The following is a 23,808-nucleotide window of genomic DNA, read 5'->3' as shown; positions in this document are numbered from 1 at the left end:
TGTTCACTACTAAACTTTATTAACAAAGTTTTTTTTATTAAAATGGTGACTACAAGAGAAAATCTTATATTCATATTTTGCGACACAAATGATGCAATGTATTCAATCGAGTTAGGTAGGTTGGATATATGCATCGGCCAACCTTTTTTTTTTTTGTTGGTGAATGCATAGGCCAACCTTTGCCTCATATAAACTACATAAATGATCTTGCTTTCTTGAATAATCTCTTAGTGTAACAAAAAAAAAAAAAAAGAATACTCTTGTAGTCTTTTTATATAAATATTTTTTGAGTTGGATAGTCTTTTTATATTTCAAAATTGTTGATTCATGTAAGTTTAATTAAATTAAGAGTTTTCACGCAATTATTAATTTTGTGGTATGCTTCCTTATTTTGTTGAAATAGATCTAACGTTTGAATTCTTCTTTTTATATGAAAAAGTTAAATTCTTTGTAAGTATAAATAGAGGTAATTTGTAAATGGAAATTCTCTCTTAAAAAAATGTAAGCTAGCTTTACTAATCTTTTGCTCATGCTCTTTGTTTTATTATTGCTCTATAATATTCTCTTATTTCTTTCCTTATATCAAGCCTCACAAAAAATGGTCGCCCTTTCTATCCTACACGAGGCTTGAGACAGGGTGACCCCCTGTCCCCCTATCTCTTTTTATTTACCTCTGAAGTTCTCTCCCAGTTAATTCGTGATGCTTGTGAACTGAGAACTTTGGCGGGCATCCAATTAAGTAACAATGGGCCTACTCTTTCTCACCTATTTTTTGCAGATGACTCCCTATTCTTTTTGAGGGCTACGGTTGCTAATTGCAGGGAACTAATGAATTTGATTGAAATTTATTGCCAAGCTTCGGGTCAACAGATCAACACTGATAAATCAACTCTCTTCCTCTCTCCGAATATCCCAAATGAGCTTGCCCAAGACATCTCCAGCACTCTCTTGGTAACTGCCTCGGATCAGCCTGGACCCTACTTAGGCCTCCCAACAGTATGGGGGAGGTCGAAACGGTCAGCTTTATCTTATATTAAAGATCGGATGCTTGGTAGGCTTCAAAATTGGAAGCTAAATTCTTTATCTTTGGCTGGAAGAGAGATTCTGATAAAATCTGTGGCTCAAGCTGCTCCAGTCTATCCAATGAATTGCTTCAAATTCCCCAAGAAGATCTGTCAAGAATTGGACTCACTTATCTCTAACTTTTGGTGGGGCCAAACTGGTAATGAATTCAAGGTTCATTGGAAAAGTTGGGAGGCATTATGTTTGGGCAAGTCTGATGGTGGTATGGGCTTTAGATGCTTTCTTGATTTCAACGTGGCACTCCTAGCAAAACAAATTTGGAGGCTAATTTGTAACCCCAATGAGTTTTGGGCTCGCATTCTTAAAAGCATCTACTTTCCCAGCACCACTATCTTCCTCGCTGGGAAGGGCGCTAGAGCTTCATGGGTTTGGACCAGCCTCCTAGAGGGGAGAGACTTATTGTTACAGGGCTTGAGATGGCAAGTTGGTAACGGGAACTCAATTGACATTTGGAGGGACAATTGGCTCCTACTTTCTAATCCTGGATACCTTCGCCCTATTTCCCCTATCCCTGATACCGCCCCATCCAAGGTCTCTGACCTTATTGATTGGAACAACCGTTTTTGGGACCTCACCTCAATTCAGCCTTACCTTTCCCCTGATGACTTACACCAGATCCTTGTTTTGACGGTGGGTGACCCAGACATTGATGATCGTTTGATTTGGCCTCACAATAAATCTGGCTCCTACACTGTAAAATCAGGCTACCACCATCTACATAATTCCCACACCAGACCCATGGGAGCTTCAAGCCATAATTCCTACATTTCTAATCGTCTAGTGTGGAAGGCTATTTGGTCCACTCATACTACTCCCAAGATCCGCCATTTCCTATGGAGAGCAACCACTAATAGCCTACCCACCTATGCCAATCTACACAAAAGAAAAATTCTCCCCTCTCCCATGTGCCCTCTGTGTGGAAGCTATCCCGAGACTGTTGAACATATGCTTTTTCTCTGCCCCTGGGCAGAGAGAGCGTGGTTTGCCTCCATTTTAAATTACAGAGTTCAGAAAAAGGAAATCACTCATTTGGATCAATGGATTCTTGGTGCTACATCTCTGGCAGGTAATGATAAAAATCTTTGTGCTTGGATCCTCTCTCACGCAGCATTCCTTTGCTGGGAAATTTGGAAATCCCGGTGCGCTGCGATTTATCGCCATGCCACTCCATGCCCCATCACCACTGCTTCCCGAGCCTCTGCAAAAACAAAGGAATTCTTGATCAATTTCATCAATCTACCAACAAACTTTAAGAACTTTGTAAGTTTGACTTTTTCTATCTCTTCCCATTCCCAAAACTCACCCTCACACCCTTCTCCATCCTCAGCCCGCTCACATTCAGAATCCCACCATAACCCACCTCAGCCCAAAACTTCCATGCCCCAACCTTCTAACAATACCCAACTCTCTCGCATATTATCCCTCCTTCATCTTGACTTATCCCGCAACCTGCCTACCCTAAACATCCATAACCACTCTCTCCTTGATGCCACATCATTGCCAAAAACCAAAACCCCAAATCCCAGTCCCGAAGCCTTTTCCTCTTCCCATTGCCGACAACAATCCCTTTGTCAAACTACAAGTTCTCATGGTTTACCTGTTTGGTGCCCCCCCCTCTGGGTGAGCTAAAATTGAACTTTGATGCATCATGGAATCCCGCCACTTGTGAAACTGGAGCAGCTACACTCATTCGAGACTCATCTAGAACTCTGCTTGTTGGCTCTGCTCGCCTTCGAACTGCCGCGAGCCCTCTGGCAGCAGAAGCTTATGCCGCCACTGATGCCATCGAGCTAATCAGAAGCTTTCCCAACCATAATGTTACTATCGAGTCGGATTCTAAGGAGCTCATCACTCATATTCATAAGGCTCGGAAGAACACCTGTTGGACCCTATACCCAGTCCTTCTCAAGATCCATCATGCTCGTGAGACCCTCCGGCGTGTCAACTGGGCTTGGATCCCCCGCCAAGCGAATCGTGCAGCCGATTGGATTGCATCGCTCACTCTGAGGAAGACGTGCCCACCGTGCTGGGTCGAGCGACCCCCGTCCTCCCTAGTCCACATTCTCTCACGGGACGGTCTCCCTTGTCCTCCAACTGATTCAAACGCCCAGCGTTCTAGGCCCTTGCTGCCTTGAAGTTTATTTGCTGGGTTTCAGCTCTTTTGCTAGATTAGCTTTGTATTTTTTTTCTTGCTTAGTTTGGTCAGCCCTTCCTCTCTCCTTGTTTGAGTTGGAAGAAGGCTCTCTAGTTCTGCTCTTGGGCCTTTGCGCCTCCCTCTTAATGAAGCACCATATTTGACCAAAAAAAAAAAATAAATAAAGTGTGTGGTCCACATTTTCCTTGGTCCACATTTTCCTTATCAATTCTCTTTTGATAGAATTAGAACATCCAACCCAAAATTAATTGGCAATGGGTGGAGAGGCCCAAGACTTATAAGCACATATGCTAAGCCTTAGTTTTTCGATATGGGACATTGCTCCACATTACTCTCAACACGCCCCCGCACGTGTGGCGATATTTTGAGCCTTACACGTGAACAAATTGTATTGGGTGACGTGGGAGCACGTGTGGCCGTTGAGCCTTACACACGAATAACCAAGTTCTTATACCATGATAGAATTAGAGCATCAAACCCAAAACCAATTGGCAATGGGTGGAGAGACCCAAGACTTATAAGCACATATGCTAAGCCTTAGTTTTCCGATGTGGAACATTACTCCACATTACTTTCAACACCTTTAAGGTTTTCATTTTACGTATTTACCAACAGGGCTAGCACTAAAATCGGAAATTGAAAATCAAACCTATTTCATCTTATTCCGTGTTAATTTTGTGCCGACAAATGATACCAACCATTATCCTCTACTGGACTTGAACCGTACCAACATCTTAGATAAGGCGGAGCTAGAAATTGTTTCTGAATGAGCCAATAATGCATATATATTTACTGGGGGCATTATATAATTTTTTCCTAAAATTTTCAAATAATATGTATAGAGTTACATGTAGGCTGTGAAGAAATTCAGACATTCACATACTCATATTGGGTGACGTGGAGCACGTGTGGCCACTCGGCCTAATACATGTGAGTGAACCTGCTCTGATAGCATGAAGAAATCGAGGTATCCATTCCAAAATTAATTGGCAATAAGAAGAGTAACTCAAGACCTTTATAAGCCACATACTAAGCAATATCATACTTTTTTTTTTTTTGCAATTAAGATTATATTTTTTCAATATGGGACAACACTTTACATTCTCACAATTGGGGGCGGTCTGGGCCACCTCAGACCCACATGTAACTCTGCCCCTGCTCCTAAATCAACATTAAAAGTAACGACACATGATTACATATATCATTAGTGAATATACGGTTTAAAGGCCAAATCCTGAACGTCTTTTTTAAAGTTTTGCGTATTTTGCCATATTTCTTAACTTATTAAGTATTAACTATAGCAACAAGACATGGCATATAGTCCCAACAACTCCATGAGGAAGAATATACTGTGAATGATACATTTAAGTAAATATTTAAGTGGGTTTGGTTGGTTTTTCTTTTATTAGTTTTCATTTATTTTTTAGCAAAGTTGGTTTGGTTGTTTGAGGTAGAAAGTTATGGATACAAGGGGTCGATGAAGAAGAAGACGAGCCATACTTGTTGGCATCTGGGCATAAAGACCTGTTCCTTGATGCTCATAGCCTCATATCGATATTAAGACAATTTTTAACGTTCTCATGCCTATTGAAACCTTTTGCACTACGTTTTGATTGGAACGCGGGACTATGACGGTTTTGCATAATAGTCCAAAATCTTTGTTGGTCTAAAAATTGATGTTATAGAGAAAATAATCTCATGTAAAAGCATGAGAAAAATTATTCCATTGGCGGGACTATTACAATTAAATTGGATAGTCCGAAGTCTTCATTTAAAAAATATATATATATATATATATAATCTATACAATAAATTAATTGGTAAATACTAAAAAGTCTACTTTGAAGGCCTCTATGATAAAATAATTCACTTAAATGATTGAATGTTTAAAAGATCCACTAAGTAATAAAAAAACCCACGATATAAACGTATAGTTTGTCAAAACAATGCTCGGGGTTGTGTTAGTTCAGAGCTGAGCACTCGGCCCCTGAGATGGTTGAAACTGAATAGTTACAACCCTTGTGTTGTTTTACTCATTTTTCACAGTTTCAACAGTAAACATTAGGGATGGACACGGGTCGGTTTGGTTCGGTTTAGTCCCCAAACCGTAGACCAAACCAATGCCTTCGGGTTAGTGATTTTTCAAACCAAACCAACCTAATGAAGGTGAAACAACCGAACCAAACCAAACCAATTAAAGTCGGGTTGGGTTGGTCGGTTTGATCGGTTTGGGCATGTCTCAAAATACAATTAAAATTTAGGCCCAAATTATAAATGAATGAAACTCCCTTTAAGTTATAAAATTAATGTCTCTATTTTCTACACATGAACCCAATTCAGTACATGTCTGCTTTTACAGTGAAACAATTACAGTCACATGTAAAACAAGAAAGCCATATATGTGAAACATTAATATTAATATATTAAAGAATAAAGCCATGTGAAAGATTAATATTAATTTATTATAATATTAAAGAATATAGGCCATGAAACTAGGGAAGGTGAGATGAGTTCTCATTGCTTTGAGCCTTTGACCATTCTAAACAAGGTGAGATGAGAAACTAGACATGTGAATATTTAATTTAATTTTTTAAATTTTTAGGTCGGGTTGGGTCGGGTTTGATCGGTTATTTGGAACGTCAACCCGCTAACCAACCATTTGAGGTCGGGTTGGTCGGGTTATGAACCGACCTCTCTAAATTGAGTGTTAGAAACTGAACCAACCCAACCCATTTTGGTTGGGTTGGTCGGGTTGGTCGGTTTGCATCGGGTTATGTCCACCCCTAGTAAACATATAAAATTATGGTGAATGTGATTTCAAATGAGTGTAATTTTGTATTTTATGTTGTTTTACTCATTTTTCATATATATATATATATGCAACAAAAAAATAAAAGACATTTATATAAATATCCATTTTATACGATTTTAGGTGGGTTGTATTGAAACTGTTTAACAGTGTCATAAAAAAAAACACAGAGTGGCGAGCTCTATTCATTAAAGTGGGCTGTCTTGATATAATCTTCTGCATGTGGGCAGTTTTGTGCTTGAGGGCCATGTTTTGGGCTAAAAAAGCAAATCAAATTTAAATCAATAAATAATTTCATAATTACAAAATAGTTAGGTTGGACTTTTACTGTCACATTTTATTTACACTTGGGTTAAAGTAGTACGCCCATGTGCATTAAGTAATCTGATTTGGGCTTTGAAAATAACAAAGTTGCTTTTTTGCATACTTAAATTGTTAATTTTCAATATTTTTTTATAGCAAATTACAAATAACTCAATAAATAATTTGCAAATTACATATTAGTCAATAAATAATTTGGTATCCTTTAATAGTCAATTGCATATTATAAAAAATTACATAATACTCAATGATCCAGCCCATTGCTTTAATTAATTTAAATATTCATTATCTACAAATATCCATTGAAAAATACCAATTTGTCCATCCCTTTTTTTCATTACTTATAGGTATAAAATTATGACGTTGCCCTTAATTTAGTTTAGGGTTTAGAAATGACGTGCATGATATATAAATGGGATTTAGGGTTTAGAATTACGATTTTGGAACTCATAGTTTAGGGTTTAGGTCTCTGTCCAAAATTCGGGAGTTTAACTCTAAGCCATTTTGCTGCATAGCAGTAAAAAAAAAAAAAAAAACCTAATACAAATTTAAATTTGAATATTAATGTATGTTTATTAATCTATTGTAATTTTTTTTTCAGTCAATAATGACTAAAATGATATTATGAAAAGTGCATTGACTAAAATGTAATTGTGAAAAATTTTATTGATTTATTTGTAATTAGTCCTATTTTTTATTTATTTTTATTTTATTTAAAATCTGAGCGAAGCCTACATATTAGTCCATAGAATTCAGTGAATAATGTGAAGTTAATGATTGAGAGGCTTTCGTCCGGCCAAGAAAAAACAAATTGAGGGCTTGCCAAAGAAAATGTGTAACAAAATGCAAAATGTAATTAAGTAGCCAAACATTGTTCTTGACTTATTGTCAAAATATGTAACAAATTGCAAAATCATTTAAAAGTAAAAAAAAAAAAAAATGTTTCAAATATGCATGCAATAGTGTAATAGACTATAGTATGTGGTCACTGGCTGTATATACTATTTTTTATTTTAGTTTTTTGACTGGAAGTTGTTGCATCCCCAAAGTTTCATTAAGATAAAAGATTTTCCATAAAAAAAAAAAAAAAAAATTAAAGATCCCCATCTATATTTGTCCTGTTTAGATACTCCAAGATTCTCTCCTTCGAGGTCTTTCGAAGAAGAGCATCAAATCCTTGCGACTTTTAATTACTATGTTAATGTTACCATCTTCATTGATTTGCTATTCCAACAACAGAATACTAACTAAACTAAACTTTCAAAATATTGAAAGGGTGAAAAGAAAGGACTAGCAGCCAGCAAACTGGCAGAAGTCGTTGGCTCGTTGCTATTCCATGGACAACATACGTAAATATTAATTTATTACAATAATTTACAATATATATATATATATATAAATTTATTCAGGTACAAACGTGTCATCTGATCGAGCCTCTCTCTCTATACATATATAGAGGATATATACATGCACATGTTCTTACAATACTTGTAGCCTTGCCAAATAAATAAATAACTAGCAGAAGTCTTAACTCATAAGGACATATTTGGGACTGTTTCGGTAAGAAGCAGTAGTAAAACACTTTCTTAGAAGTATATAAATTTTTTATTAAAAATAAAAAAAGCACAATTTAAGTGCTTTTATAATTCAAAAATATTTTTAACTTCTTTTGCCAAACTTTAGTAAAAATAGTTTTGACTATTTGAAAATACTTAAATTAAGTCACCTATGTCAATGACCATTAGGTCCAATACATGACTCCCAATTTTCTTTGTTAGAGTATATCCTGAATTCGAATCTCATAACGCCATTTGATTAATTAAAAAATAAATAAATAAGTCACCCATATGACCTTAGGCAAAAATATGAGGCAACCTTTCACCCCAAAATAATAATAATAATAATAATAATAATAATATGAGGCAACCGAATTTCTTATTTGTCCGATCAAATTTTTTCATTCAATTTCTAGTAATTATTTGCTTCTGTTTCTTGTGTGTTTCTGACAAAACATTAATTAGTGAGAAAGTAGAATAGTTAGTCTCCAATAAAGGAAGATCGTTTTTTGCCTTTGCAAGAAATTACAGAACTTGGGGAGTATCTCCATCATTGTTCAATTTATCTTTGTATCTTATTATTTCATGTCACCCTTCTAATAACACTAAAAGGGAAATTAATTTCTCATATTCTCAAAGCAAAGTTCGGTTTTTTTTTTTTTTTTTTGTTCCTTACATTTCTTTAGGGCCATTTTCTTGTTCCATACATAACTAAACACAAAACATATTATAGTTAATGTCAAAAAAGTCCCTTCTAGGATTTGCTCACCTTTTTAATTTCTTTTACTTTAGTTTAGTTTAGTTTTTTTTTTTTTTTTGAAAATTAGGATTAAATATCAAATATCAATAATTTTTCAGCAAAACAATAAGTAAGGAGTTAAATTTCAGATTTCGAAAGAAATTTCGACAAAATAAGACGAAAATTGTTATCAAAATACGAAAATTTTAATGAAACTTTACCATATATTTATTTAACATATTATTTACTAAATTGATAAAAAATATTGAAGAAACTAAATTATATAGTAGGTTTCATGTGATATAAGGTGAATATAATACGCGTTGGAGCAAATACTGTTAAATAAAAATGTCTATTGATTTTTACTACTAAATTTCAATAATTTTTTAGTTTAAGTACCAAAATTAAATAGTATTTTAGATTGTGTATTAGTTGAAAAATCAAACAAAATAATAAAATAAAAGGTATTAAAATTTACAATATTACATCACATGCCACTATAATAAAAAAAAATTACATTAATTTATACTATATTGTATTAAAATAAAATAAAATCAATCCAATCACAACTTAACTGTGACTGTCTTGGTAAATTGAAAGAGACAACTCATACCTATGCTATGTATTATTTTGAGCAAAAGTATTGTTTTGACCTCTATTTATACTATATTGTAGTATAATTTCTTTATAAAAAAATTCAATTAAGTTACAAATTAACTGTGACTGTCGTTCAGTCACAACTAAATTTGAAGTTGTGAGTGTCATACAGTCACAACTAAATGTGAAGTTGAGACTACATTAGCAAATTTTCAAGATAATATAAAAGTCTCAAGGACAATTTTGTCAAAATCTTATAAAGTTTAACTAACACCCATCATATGTAGGCCAAATGACAAAAATGTCAAATGAAAAGCTCAAATCAAAGAGGCCAACATGTTTGTGACCTAATCTAAAAAACTACATTTAATTTGGTAGTTCAATTGAAATATTATATGGTCTTCATGCTATACCAAAAAATTATTAGGATTTGGTATTTAATCCTAATTTTCTATAAATAAAATTAGTATAATGAATAAATAAAATTAGTATATTCTTTATACTCTATAATTTAATTATACACTAAAATATAAACTCTAATACTCTATATACCCTAATACTCTTTATACTTTATAATCTATACATTAAACCATATATACTTTATATTCTTTAGAATATTAGGTTTAAAGCCCTTTAGGATATGTTTAATTATTTTTTATATAAAACTGTATTAGAGTTTAGGGTTTAAAATAACTAAACGAAATCCCAAATCTTTTTTTTTCTTTCCAATTGCTTAAAGGCCCCAAACCCCACTCCCTTTTTTTTTTTTTTTTTTTTTTTCTTTCCTTCCTTTTTTCTCGTGCCTCTCACCCAGCCAAGCTTTGTCTTTACTGAGTGTAACAATCCAAATTTTGGCTTATGGTAATTTTGTTACTTAAATTTTTCAAACTTGTTTAAGGTTTGTTTAAAGGAATTAGAAATTTTCTTAAGTTTATTTTAACTAACTTGAACCTTTTATTGTGGTTCTAGAGCTTAGTTGTGTGGAAATGAATTTTAGAAAAAGAAAATTCAAGAATTTGGCGATTATTATTATTTTTATAATTAAATTATGAGAGTAGGATTTTTCATAATTTTCTGAAAGCAATTTCACTATTTTGAGGTCATAGGAAATTAGTACTCATCAATACGAATTCGTAAAATTTTTCAGTGAATTATTTGGAGTCTCGAGCTATTTTTGGTGAATTTCTGAAATTGGAGAAAATAGAAAATAGGAAAATTTCGATAATTTCGATAAATTTCGGTAAATTTTGGTAAAAACTTCACGAAAAATTGTTGAATATGTGTTTCAATTTCAGAACCTTAAAAAAACGAAATTTCACCGAAAATTTCAAAATTTAATACCTTGGCAATAAGACACTATTTTTTTTTTTTTTTAATTTAGGTACTAACCTAGAACAAGATATTTTTGATTAGGTTATAAATCAGTTTGCTATACAGTTGTAACTGTTGAATAGTCATAGTTGTAAATGTTTGAAATTCATAAAAATTCAAAGTTTATAAGAATTTAGTGCTTTTGATTTAGGCTTGGGAGATGAAATCCTATAACATAGAGACTAAACATTAAAGTTTAAGTCTTGCAAACACTGAAAAAACAATAAATCAATAAAAAGTTAATAGTCACAGCTCTGTAGAACCATGTTTTTTAAAGTTGATATCTAAACTGAAATTTAGTATCTAAAGTGAAATGACATAAATATTTTAGTAGTTAAAATAAAATAACATTGAAATTTGGTACTTAGAGTTAACATACATTTTTTTTTTGCCAGGTACTTCAGTTTAGTTTTAAATTAAGCGTTTGAATTTCGTGTAATAATCAATAAGTGACATGATGTGATATTTCTTACAATTACAAAAATATTTTGTGAGTTTTAAGGTTGTTTTTCTTCGTGTGTTAATTTATTAAATTAATGTATCAATATTTCACAAATAACATATAAAAATAAAATCATGTTCATATATAGTTATTATTTGGACATAATTGTTGTGTCAAATGTCACTAATCAACAATTATAACATTATTATTCGAATGATGGCGTTGAGTGTTGAAATACTTGCAAAGAGCGATCGAAGGCTCGACGGATTATAATTTAATTAGATGAAAAAAGAGAGATACAAACTGATTATAATTGAATGAGATGAGGGTTATTCCTTTTTTGTTTTTGGACTAAATGTTGATGCAAATTTCCGTGAGATAGATGCAGCAACTTAGAGATAGTGACCTGGCTGATCCGAAGTCTTGCTGGATGATGACGTGGATGTTGATTGAGATCTTCCTGTAGACAAACACAAGATCAAAGGAGATGGACCGGTGTGGTACCAGCCAAACACGCTCCGATGATGAAGTCAGTGATGTGTGTTTGATGGTGTTTGGATGGAAGTGAGGAAGAACATGTGATGAACTTGGGAGAATGGGAAGAACAAGGCAAATGTTCTGGGTTTATTCTCAGCAAGTCCAAGTGTGTTTTTGGTAAGCCAAAGTTTGTGCAAGTGTTTGCTTTGTGATGGCTGGATGGATGGGATCCTGGCTTTGTGCATATAAGTTGGTTTATATAGACAAGGGAAGGTGTGGAGAGTAAGTTACCTGCATGTGATTGAGTGGCTGAGAGAAATCCACGCGTTCGGCCATAACTAGTAGCATGCACAGCTACTCACCTCCTTTGCATTCAATGCTGCATTGAATGCAAGGATGGAAGATCAGGTGGAATGCCCCAATAGTCATGGCTGTGAGCTGGAATGTCTTATCTGTCAGAGAGTCACGTCAGGTGCACTTGAGTATGGCGGTTCGTCCCAATCGTGATCTTCTTTAGGATGGCGGTGGGAGGCCGAGCCGATCCGAACACATGTCCTCACGTGTAGACGTGAAACCCATGTGTAATCGGATCGGATTTAGACAAGTCGGCCAAGCCGATCAGGTAGGTAGTGCAGTGATCCCCTCAAGTGAAATCCGGCCGCAACTAGGATTTGAGATGATGATCACCAAAGCCGAGCCGATCCGAACTGAGAATGGAATGGACTGAGTTGATGTGGTGACGTGGAGATCCACGTCTGATCGTGATCGGTCATTGGGCCGGGCCGAGCCGAACCAATGGTTGAGATGAATAGGTGGTGACAAGATTGTCGAAGCACGTCTGATCGTGATCGGTCATTGGTCCGGGCCGAGCCAAACCAATGGTTGAGATGATCAGGTGGTGACAAGATTGTCGAAGCACGTCTGATCGTGATCGGTCATTGGTCCGGGCCGAGCCGAACCAATGGTTGAGATGATCAGGTGGTGACAAGATTGTCGAAGCACGTCTGATCGTGATCGGTCATTGGTCCGGGCCGAGCCGAACCAATGGTTGAGATGATCAGGTGGTGACAAGATTGTCGAAGCACGTCTGATCGTGATCGGTCATTGGGCCGGCCCAAGCCGAACCAATGGTTGAGATGATCAGGTGGTGACAAGATTGTCGAAGCACGTCTGATCGTGATCGGTCATTGGTCCGGGCCGAGCCGAACCAATGGTTGAGATGATCAGGTGGTGACAAGATTGTCGAAGCACGTCTGATCGTGATCGGTCATTGGTCCGGGCCGAGCCGAACCAATGGTTGAGGTGTGACTGGAGAAAAATGATCTCCAGATCCGAGCCGAACTGATGGTGCCGAAAAAGATGATCTCTCGAATTCCTGGTGGATCCCAATGTCGGTTCGGATCGGATATGGGTAACCCGGAGGTAAGAGCCGATCTCATATGTACATGCTGTTGGCGTTGCTAAGCTGAGATGATGACATAGATGGCTGGGTCTGACCAAGTTGACCATCAAAGAGTCTGAGCAAAAATGGGACTTGGTGTGCCACGTGTTGGTCTGTGATTGGCCATTGAATCCATGTGGATTTATCCACAAACACTAAACAATAATTTCTTTCTCATCTCAAAGCCACGCATTGTATAAACTTGAGAATGAGGAAATGTTCCAACCCTGAAGCTATATTTGTGAAGCATGACTTTCCTTAAAGGACAAACATATCTATTCTCCATTTCATCAAGCAAGTAACCAACCCACCTATACTATGAAACCTGAATATGGCACTTGAAAAATTAGATTACACTATCTGATTTATTATTCAAAAGGAAAGTCATTTACTTAGTTTTCAGAAATTTGGATTTTCCTTTTGTCTCAACATTCTTAGTTTTATCTGAAAATCAAGAGTTATCTAGATAAGAACTAAATTATTTAGGATAAAAATTAAAGGTCTTTATGTCAAAAAGAAGAGGGTTGCCACGTAGTAAACAAAAGTGAACATTTTAAATGGGAAATTTTTTACCATCAAAACTTTTAACTCTTATTCTTTAGAGTTTTTTTGTTTGTCGGTATTCTTTAAAAATACAAAACAAAAACCATTTAAAACAAAAAAACAAAAAAACATGTTTGATAGACCATTTTCAAAAACAATTTTTGAAAAAAAATTCAAAAACATTTTAAAAATAATAAAACATCATTTTTTTTTTATACTTCATTCTTCCTTAGCTGTCATCATTTTTAAAATTAAAAAAATTGTTTTCAAATTTTATACTAAACAAATTTTCAAGTTTTAAAAATTGATTTTGAAAAATCACATTAAAAAAAAGTCTTAATTTAATTTTTATTTTTTAAATTTGAGTTAGATACCAAACGGGCCTTAGAGTTTCATACTTCCGAGTAATGATGAAATTATGTTTAGAATGCTCAAACTCCGCTCGAGTAGTAAATTTTTTTAGAATAGCACTACTCGAAAGTTAGAGGCACTCTGTATTTTTTTGCCAACGTAGGTTGCCTGGCCTGCTTCTGTGTCTGGATCGCCAACTATATAACCTTGGTTCTTGTCCCCGTCTCTAAAATGCTCACAACCTTCTCCTCCCATTTGTCTGCAACTAGATTCGATTAGCCATGGCGGTTTCAGGGTCCTTCATCAGACCAAATCAGTATTTCTCTTCATGCCTCAACACTCCAAGTCCAAGACTAAATCATAGTTGCAGAAAACAGGTTTAATGAATTACATCTCCATGTGTTCTACTGTTCCTTTCTGTTTTCTGTTTCTGCAAATGGGCTCCATGATTTCCAACTAAAGAAGATGCTTCTCATTTTCCCTATTATTATTTTTTTGTTTTCCTTTATGGGTTTCTGATAGATTCTGAATTTCTTCTTCTGATGTGGGTTGTGTCAAAACACTAAGTTTATTGATGTTCCAATGGTTGTTTTGATCATCTTTGGCAGTTCTGTTTGAAGGCCTCTGCTGCTAACTCAGATGGTGAGGACCGCAAGTTGATAAGAAAAGAGAAGGATGGATGGAAGATCGAGTACTCTGGCGAAAAACCAGCCACGCCATTGTTGGACACAATCAATTACCCAGCTCACATGAAGAATCTATCCACACAGGTAGGAAGACAACTGCTTTTGTTGTGTTGGTGCTCTTCGTAATTTTACTCGTCTACGTGGTCATCATAATTGCGGAACATTTTCTTCAGGATCTTGAAGAACTTGCAGCAGAGCTCAGAGTAGATATTGTTTACAGTGTTTCACAATCAGGTGGGCATCTTAGTTCTAGCTTGGGTGTGGTGGAGCTGACAGTGGCACTGCATCATGTGTTCAACACCCCTGAAGACAAAATCATATGGGATGTTGGCCATCAGGTGCAATAAACATTATTTTTTCTACTTTAATTGAAAAGAAAATGATTCTGCTTTTGTTTGGAATAATTTGTCACAGACATTAAATTATAGTGTTCTACACAATAGGTTCTGAGAGAGAAGCAATAACTTGTGCAGGCATATCCTCATAAAATCCTTACTGGAAGGAGGTCCAAGATGCATACAATTAGGAAAACTTCAGGCCTTGCAGGGTTTCCTAAAAGGGATGAGAGCGTTCACGATGCTTTTGGCGCAGGGCACAGTTCTACAAGCATATCTGCTGGTTTAGGTACCTTTATTCTCACCTTAACCACCACCCCCCCTGCCAAATCCCCTTTCAATCTTAAATTTAACATAACATATGTCCAAGATACATAGATGAATACTTTTTTCTAATATCATCCACCTTTTCCCTAAAAACTATTGGCAGGCATGGCAGCTGCAAGAGACATACTTGGGAAGAATAATAATATCATATCAGTGATTGGAGATGGAGCCATGACTGCAGGGCAAGCATATGAGGCCATGAACAATGCAGGATACCTTGATACTAACCTTATCGTCATATTGAATGACAATAAGCAAGTCTCTTTACCCACCGCCACTCTTGATGGCCCTGCAAAGCCGGTTGGAGCCCTCAGCAGCGCTCTAACCAAGCTCCAAGCAAGCACCCAATTTCGCAAACTTCGAGAAGCTGCAAAAGTAAATCTTTAAGCTTATAAATAATGATCCCTTCCTATTCTGACCTGTTCATTTTACTTCAATATCTGACTTCAAAAATATTTTTCAAAGAGCGTTACGAAGCAAATTGGAGGCCAAACACATGAAGTTGCAGCAAAAGTAGATGAATACGCAAGGGGCATGATCAGTGCTTCTGGGTCCACTCTCTTTGAGGAGCTCGGGTTTTATTATATTGGTCCAGTGGATGGGCATAATGTTGCAGACTTAGTCACCATTTTCCAGAGAGTGAAAGCCATGCCTGCCCCAGGGCCAGTTTTGATCCACATCATGACAGAGAAAGGCAAGGGCTATCCCCCAGCTGAGGCATCAGCTGATAAAATGCATGGTGAGAGTTGGACTTTATGATCCCGGAATCTTGTTATGAATCCTTATGCTGATCCTTTTTCCCTTATACTCTCAGGGGTTGTCAAGTTTGACCCAAGAACAGGCAAGCAATTTAAGTCCAAATTCCCTACACTTTCATATACTCAGTACTTTGCTGAATCTCTAATAAAGGAAGCTGAAACGGATGAGAAGATTGTAGCCATCCATGCAGCAATGGGTGGTGGAACTGGTCTCAATTATTTCCAGAAGAGGTTTCCAGATCGTTGCTTCGACGTGGGGATTGCTGAGCAACATGCTGTTACATTTGCAGCTGGTTTAGCTGCAGAAGGTCTCAAGCCATTCTGTGCAATCTACTCATCATTCCTGCAACGAGGATATGACCAGGTGAGGCTGAGCTGATAAAAGAGAAAAGGCAATTGTAGTTTGCTTTTCAAACTTAGTTTCTACAAAATCACTGCTTGATACGACTCTAATGACTTATAATGGGTGAATAGGTGATTCATGATGTAGATCTTCAAAAACTACCTGTTCGCTTTGCAATGGATCGAGCTGGATTGGTTGGTGCAGATGGGCCCACCCATTGTGGAGCATTTGATATCACGTACATGGCTTGCTTGCCCAACATGGTGGTTATGGCTCCATCTGATGAAGCTGAACTGATGAACATGGTCGCCACAGCAGCAGTCATAGATGATAGACCTAGCTGCTTCAGGTTTCCAAGAGGCAATGGTATTGGAGCACTTCTTCCTGCTAATAACAAAGGAACCCCACTTGAGGTTAGTATAAATGAAATCTAAAATTATTAAGTGATGGATACCAAACAGATAGCTGATTAGATATTTCTTCAATAACTATTGAATAGATTGGTAAAGGAAGAATACTGATAGAAGGCAGTAGAGTTGCGATTTTGGGATATGGTTCCATAGTTCAACAATGTGTGGAAGCTGCAAGCATGCTGAAAAAACGGGACATATCTGTGACAGTAGCCGATGCAAGATTTTGCAAACCTTTGGATACAGATCTAATCAAGCAACTGGCCAATGAGCATGAAATCCTTATTACAGTGGAAGAAGGTTCAATTGGAGGTTTTGGATCTCATGTATCACACTTCCTATGTTTAAGTGGTATTCTAGATGGACCACTCAAGGTACTAAATTTCATAGTACTTTTTATAGCATTTCTGATTTTTGTTCCTTTTAACCTTATTATCTCTCTTTGTTCACCCTAAAATTTTGGGAGCTTTCTTTGCAGTTGAGAGCAATGGTACTTCCTGATAGATACATTGATCATGGAGCACCCCAGGATCAGATTGAAGAAGCAGGGCTCTCCTCGAGGCATATCTCAGCAACAGTATTATCTCTATTGGGGAGGCCAAAAGAAGCTCTTCAGTTCAAGTGAGTTGTAGGTGGACTCAATGTGTAGCCATGTAAGCTGTAAATATTAATTACATCTTCAGGAGTTTTATTTGTCCATCTGGGTTTAGAAGAAAAATGTGAAAATCCCAACTATAGAGAGCTGATTTGGGGTGTGCTCACATATTATGCTTGTAGACCCCTTGAATCCACATCTCGAGATCTCCATCACTACACAGCACCAGTCATTAAGGGATCAGATATGTACTCGGTGCATAATTAGTGCTTATGTGTACCAGTTGCATTACAATGGACACAGCACCAAACTTGAAACAAACCAACAGAAATTATTTTTCTTGCAGAGAACACTCACTAATGTGTCCTACTCATTTATCAATCGGTTTCTTTAATTTGAAAAATTAAAGAGATGGGCGCAACATATGATTGTTCTCCAAAAGTCATCTTTGCAGTACTATAATCAAATACCAATGGACTCATCTCTACATTAAACAGATTTCTACATAGGTTCTCACCTGTCACTAATAGTGAAGCAAATCCATGCGGACAAACAGTTGGCCTATAGCTTGCAATGCAGCTGTTTGAAGAGTTAATAAAATAGAAAAGAATTAATTAACAAATTATACAAGTTCATTGACTGAGCCATCCAGTTTATGGGCGTATCTGCAGAATGAAAAGTATAAAAGGCTAATGTGCATAGGAGGACTGAAAAAAAGAAAGACAGAGAATTATAGATATTATGAATTGTGTCAACAATAATCTCTGCAGTTTATGGGAATATCTGCAGAATGAAAAGTAGAATAGCCAAATGTGCACAGGACTGATGAAAACAAAGTCATGTAGAAATTATGAATTATGTCATCAATAATCTCTGCAGAAACACATACCATCTGGGGTAATATCTTCCTCAAAAAAACTTTGAGGATAGCAATTAAATTCCTACTAAATTTGCTATTTCATCTAGAAAACACAAGTCATTTTGCAATTTAAAGTACCTTGCCTACCAAGATTCTCAAATTTGTCAAATAGAATGTGCGTCCATGAAGATCAATCATTGGCAGAAGCTTGCAACACAGGTGTGCATAAAGTGATTAATTACACAGCCAATCAAACAGTTGGTGAATCCATCAGCAGAAAAGATCAATATTGCCTCTGCCGATCTAACAGTAAAATTGACTACATCACAATGGGGATTCACCAATAGTCTCCACAGGAACAAAATCCATCCTTAAAATGATGGAATCTCTTAGCATCCCGAGCAATTATTCGTCTCCCAATAACTTTGGTGACAAATTTGATCCAGGAATGACAGTCCCCACAAACTTTAAGGTTCTTAAATATCCTGATAATGGTATTCTTATCACTACTCATCAATAGAGCAAAGGCAATGGCTAGTTTCTCGCTGTGATAGTACAAAGACCTCTTCTTGTTCTCCTCATCCAAGTCCTGCAACACAAATTTTGTATCAGGAACATAACCCAAGATTTCTACCTTCTCAATCAGTTTTTCTAATGTTTCATTTATCTCTCTAGATCTTGGATGGGACAAATCTCCAGCCATGAAAGAGTGAACCTTCCTATCCACTTCAACCCAACTCATTGCAGGATTCTTCTTAATTTTCATATCCCTCATTGTGCTTTTCATCCCTATAACTTGACTCCAATTACCAGTTGAAGCATAAACATTTGTCAACAGGACATGAGACCCCTCGTCACCTGGAGCAAGTTCAAGCACTTTATTTACAGCTCTTTCTGCCATCTCCACCTCTCCATGAAGTTTACATGCACTTAGCAGTGTCCTCCATAAGACTACATCTGGATTGCTGACTTGTTTTATTAATATTTCAGCCTCTTCAAGCCTCCCACATCGCCCAAGCAAATCAACCATGCAAGCATAGTGATCTCTTGTCAACTCAAAATTATGATTATTCCTAATGGTAGCAAAGATTTGGCAGCCTTCTTGAACCAATCCTGAATTGTTGCATGCCAAGAGAACACTCAAAATTGTCACATCATTTGGTTCAAGTCTAAAGTCTTTCATTCCATTAAAAAGTTGAAGTGCTTCGTGTCCAAATCCATTCTGCGCATAACTATATATCATGGAGTTCATGGATACCATATCAATTTCAATTAAGGCATCAAAAACAGACCTTGCCATCTCTGTACTTCCGCATTTCCCATACAAGTTAATGAGAGAAGCACCAGCATATATGTCTCTATCCAATCCAAATTTTGTGACCATGGCATGGATTTGTTTTCCTTCATCAATCATAGCAAGGTTTGAGCATGCCTGAAGAACACCAGATAGCGTGAAAGAATTCGGAACTGTTGAATTACGAATCATTCTTCTGAACTTTGTCAAAGCTAACTCTTCTCTACCATTTCGCACAAGGGCCACAATAAGAGATGTCCATGTTACCTGGTTTGGATGCAAAAACCCTTTGAAAATCCTTAGAGAATCATCAATCAAGCCACATCTAGCATACATGGTTAGTAGTGAAGTCTGTGAAGCCACAGCAGGTTCCGAACCAGACTTGATAACCAGACCATGGACCAACTTACCATTAGTTAAATCCTCTAAATTCCCACAAGTGATCAAGATGCTAGCAAACGTATACTCATTAGCCTTAATTCCTTGGTTGATCATGTCCCCAAAAACCTCTAGAGCTTCATCATCATCACCATGCTTAGAGTAGCCAACAATCAACCCCGTAAACAAAACAACATCTTTGTCCACAACACGATTCGAGATCAACCGGGCATCCTTCATTCTCCCAAACTTTGCATACATATCAACAAGGGCACTGCCAACAAACACATTTGACACCTCTAGACCCAAAACCACTGACAACCCATGAGCTCTCTGGCCTTCATGTACAAGACCCAGATCAGAAAAAGCCTTGAAAACACATGAAAACGTGTATTCATCTGGGAAAACTCCGTCCGGGACCATCCTCTCATACAACCCAATAGCCTCCTTACTGTTTTTGTGGCTAATATAAGAAGAAATCATTGAATTCCAGATCACTACATGCCTGTTAGGCAACTCATCGAACAGTTTACGTGCATGGCTAATGCTACCACACTTCAAAAACGCATCAACGAGCTTATTACCTAAATTGAGGTGTATGCAACCGGATTTGATCATATGGGTTTGAACCATTCCCACGTCTATCAAGGACCTTTTGTGGGTACATTGTTGAAGCAGAGAAGAGTAGAACTGGGAGGCCTCTGTGAGGCTTGTATTCTTAAAGGAGGCGTCAAAGCAGCTTCGACTCTGAGCAATAGATGTCAAACACTTGAGGTGGTTGAGTTGGCGTAGTCTGGGTACGCTCATTTCAATGGCTATGTGTCAAAAGCTTAGGCAAAGCCATTTCCCATATCAATAGAATCAAACACTCGCACTCTCACTACTCCCAGCTCTTCGCTATTATTCTTGTCCGAATTGACAAAGACACCCTTCGCTTGAAAACTAATCCCCTGCATATCCCCATCCGGTTGTCTCTATCTGGACCTTCAAACTGCGTTAAAGCTTCTACACTTGGATTGCCCAAAAACCCGGATGCAAACACAGAACATTCTGCTTCCCAATGGCTTCTTCGATGATTATGGCTTACGATTCGGTCCACGAAGCCCAGTTCGTGCTGGACTTTTTGCGGCGGATGAATCAAGCTCACTCTCAGGTGCTACAATTTGCTTTTGATGTCGTTATCTAAGTTTTCTCTAACTGAAGATTTGAGAACTGTATTTGGAGATGTTAGACGTGATTTCGCATAGTATATATACAATGGTTCATGGCTACTGCAAGTTTGGGACAATGAACATGCCTATTCTTTGTTTGGTGGAATGCTTGTTGTGGAGTGCCTTTATAGTTGGGCTGTGCAAAGAGAGAGAAATGCAGGAAGCATTGTTAATGCTAAATAAGATGTTAAGTAGTGGTGTGAAACCTACCTACCGTCTCTATTTATAGTCTTATACAACTCTAATTAAACAAATGCTGAAAGGAGACTTAGCCCATGCTCATAAGCTAGCTTTTTCACCTGATGTTTTTTGCTCGTAATTATCAACCTGATTTATTTACTTGCACTAAATTTATTCATACATATTGCTGCAACAGAGGGAATATGCAGAAGGAATAGTCACAGATTCATTGACTTACATATTATATTAGTTGATTCATATGGACCTATGAGATTAATAGATTGTGCATTTGGTGTTCTTAAGTGCATGCTTGATGCTGGTTGCATAATTAATGGATTTCGAAATTGCTTTAGAGATCCTTGAGAAGATGGTTGGATATGGTTTCACCAATATTAACACTTATGACAAGCTTATAATAGGACTTTGCAAAGGGAGGCGCGTTCTGGAGTAGCCCCGTATGCTCATATGAGAGATAGGTGCATTTCAATCTCCCAGAAAGGATAATTATAATTCTCTTCTTAATTGTTGATTTTAGCTGCTAGTGTATGGAGAGGCAGTAATGCTGGATACTATGATTGAGCATTGTTCTTTACCAACATTTGAGTCCTCCATGTTCCTTGTATGCGGTCTATTTGATGAAAAGAATAGCGAGAAGGCAAGAGTTGTTTTATGCAGTATTCTTCGTTGTGGGTATAACTATGATGAAGTAGCTTGGAAAGTTCTCCTGGATAGTTTACTTAAGAGGAGTCTTGTCGATAGATGCTCTGAGCTGCTATGAATGATGTAGAAAATGGGTTGCCAACTTCATCCTCAGACAAATACAATGTTGATTGAGGGCATGGATGGAATGTAAAATACTGATCTTCATCAGCTTCTGCGTTTCTTATATATTATCAATATTGCTTTATACATGAAAAAATGTAATGTGAGTAAATAGATCATGCTGGTTAATGACAGAAACCATCTGGTTGAAAAAAGCCTATGAGCATGGTCAAAGCCTCCTTCAGCATTTGCTTAATTAGAATTGTTTAAGTGGGGTTTCTAGGCTTCACTACGTTTTCTTTACCAGTAATGATGCTTCCTGCATTTTTCTCTCTTTGCAGAGCCCATCTATCAAGACATTGTAAGTGTATGAATTTGGCAAACAGTCCTCAGTAGCATTCTATCAAACATAGAAGGAGCATCGAAGAGCGAGTTGAAGAGCCTTATTTTAGGTGGTGTTGCTACATTTCTTGTAAGGTAACGTAGTGGTAACTCATTCTTTTTTGTTACTCTATTAACGATGCTACAGAGCTCAACTATGTGTCCAAAGTAATATTGTATATACCACATCTTCCAACCACATAATGAAGCATTTGATATATCTTATCAGCTAATATGACCTGCCGTGATCAATTTTTTTTTTTTCCTTTATTAAAGCTGTCATCAAGTTCCTTTTTTTTTTTTTTTCTACACCCTTTAACACCCTTACCTCTTATGTTCTGTTTCTTCCTCACACTTTGTCTCAACCCCCTCTCCTCACCAGCCAGGTTTACCATTGACGGTCCCATGGATCGAACAAATGTCATCTGCTCGATCCCAGACACTAACCTGGTTCCTGTGGTGGTTTGTTGCCGATCATCACGATTATGAGTATCGAAAAACCGACAGGTGGAAGGAGGACATTTTGAGGTTTGTTTCTTGCCTTTTATTTGTTCGGTACATTATGCGGTCTTTCCTCTAGTCATTTTCCTGCTTAGCTACCCATTTATACTTTCAGCATGTCTTGACTCTTGAGGATAAAAATAGCTAGATTTCAGAAAAAACTGATTGTTGAGACGGTAATGTCAACGGAAATTTCTTTGAATTGACTTGAGAAGGTATTCAAAGTCGTAATTGAATTCCAAATGTGTGGCATTTCCCTTAGATTGTACTAAATTAATTTTCCAAGCTGATGGTAGAATTCTAAACCGTTCAGGTTATACTCATATTCTTTTTGCCACCTCTTTAATTTCAAGTGAATATGGTGAGAATTATGGAAAAATTACATACCTTTCCAGATTGTAATTTAGGGAGGTGGCAAAAAAACATTACGGGTCATGTCTTAATCGTTTTAAGAAAGTGAAGCAACTTTATTATACTGAGCTTCTTTTTATCTGCGGCCAGGAAAAAATTTGATATTCTTAGCGTGGATGCACCTCTTTCAGATGCCTTGAATGTTGCAGACAGATGCAGGGTTCCCAACATATATGGTCATAACTTAAACTTTGTGTCCATTGGTGTTCTTGCTTCTGCTTGAGCAAACAATTAAGAAATTGTTACCTTACCTGTTATGCTGAAATTCAAAAGAAAAAAAAATCTATTGGTATTGGCATGAATGTTTCTTTGAAGCTACTGTTGACATTTTACTGTGTGCAGCCACTCATATATAAAGAGCTTTTTGTGACAGATGCTATAAGAATCAGAATGCTTGATCCAAAGTCTATTTGTGATGTATCTTTTGACAGGTATGAGTTGCTATTTTGGGGCCTCAATTTTTGTTCATTTAAGTTGGGTTGGATCAACACC

The 23,808-nt window shown here is 36.8% G+C and overlaps 2 protein-coding genes across 2 annotated transcripts; one reads left to right on the top strand and one right to left on the bottom strand.

Annotated features, from left to right (window-relative positions):
• The first annotated feature begins 14,008 nt into the window (after positions 1 to 14,008).
• Positions 14,009 to 17,691, top strand: LOC147284173 (1-deoxy-D-xylulose-5-phosphate synthase 2, chloroplastic). The gene is made up of 10 exons (XM_086243426.1): positions 14,009 to 14,262; positions 14,494 to 14,655; positions 14,745 to 14,909; positions 15,045 to 15,195; positions 15,337 to 15,608; positions 15,699 to 15,972; positions 16,048 to 16,355; positions 16,466 to 16,747; positions 16,834 to 17,118; positions 17,223 to 17,691. Exons 1-10 carry the CDS (start codon positions 14,167 to 14,169, stop codon positions 17,367 to 17,369), a joined length of 2,142 nt encoding a protein of 713 aa, XP_086099552.1. The 5' UTR covers positions 14,009 to 14,166; the 3' UTR covers positions 17,370 to 17,691.
• Positions 17,430 to 20,957, bottom strand: LOC147284172 (Tetratricopeptide repeat (TPR)-like superfamily protein). The gene is made up of 3 exons (XM_086243427.1): positions 18,337 to 20,957; positions 17,857 to 17,918; positions 17,430 to 17,554 (listed from the first exon to the last, which is right to left on the bottom strand). Exon 1 carries the CDS (start codon positions 20,675 to 20,677, stop codon positions 18,536 to 18,538), a length of 2,142 nt encoding a protein of 713 aa, XP_086099553.1. The 5' UTR covers positions 20,678 to 20,957; the 3' UTR covers positions 17,430 to 17,554; positions 17,857 to 17,918; positions 18,337 to 18,535.
• Between the last annotated feature and the right edge of the window lie 2,851 nt (positions 20,958 to 23,808).

Source organism: Dryas octopetala, chromosome 5 (genome assembly GCF_963921425.1).
Source record: "Dryas octopetala chromosome 5, drDryOcto1.1, whole genome shotgun sequence".
Lineage (NCBI taxonomy): Eukaryota > Viridiplantae > Streptophyta > Magnoliopsida > Rosales > Rosaceae > Dryas > Dryas octopetala.
The sequence above is the reverse complement of the archived record's forward strand: the minus strand, read 5'-3'. Positions and strand labels throughout refer to the sequence as shown.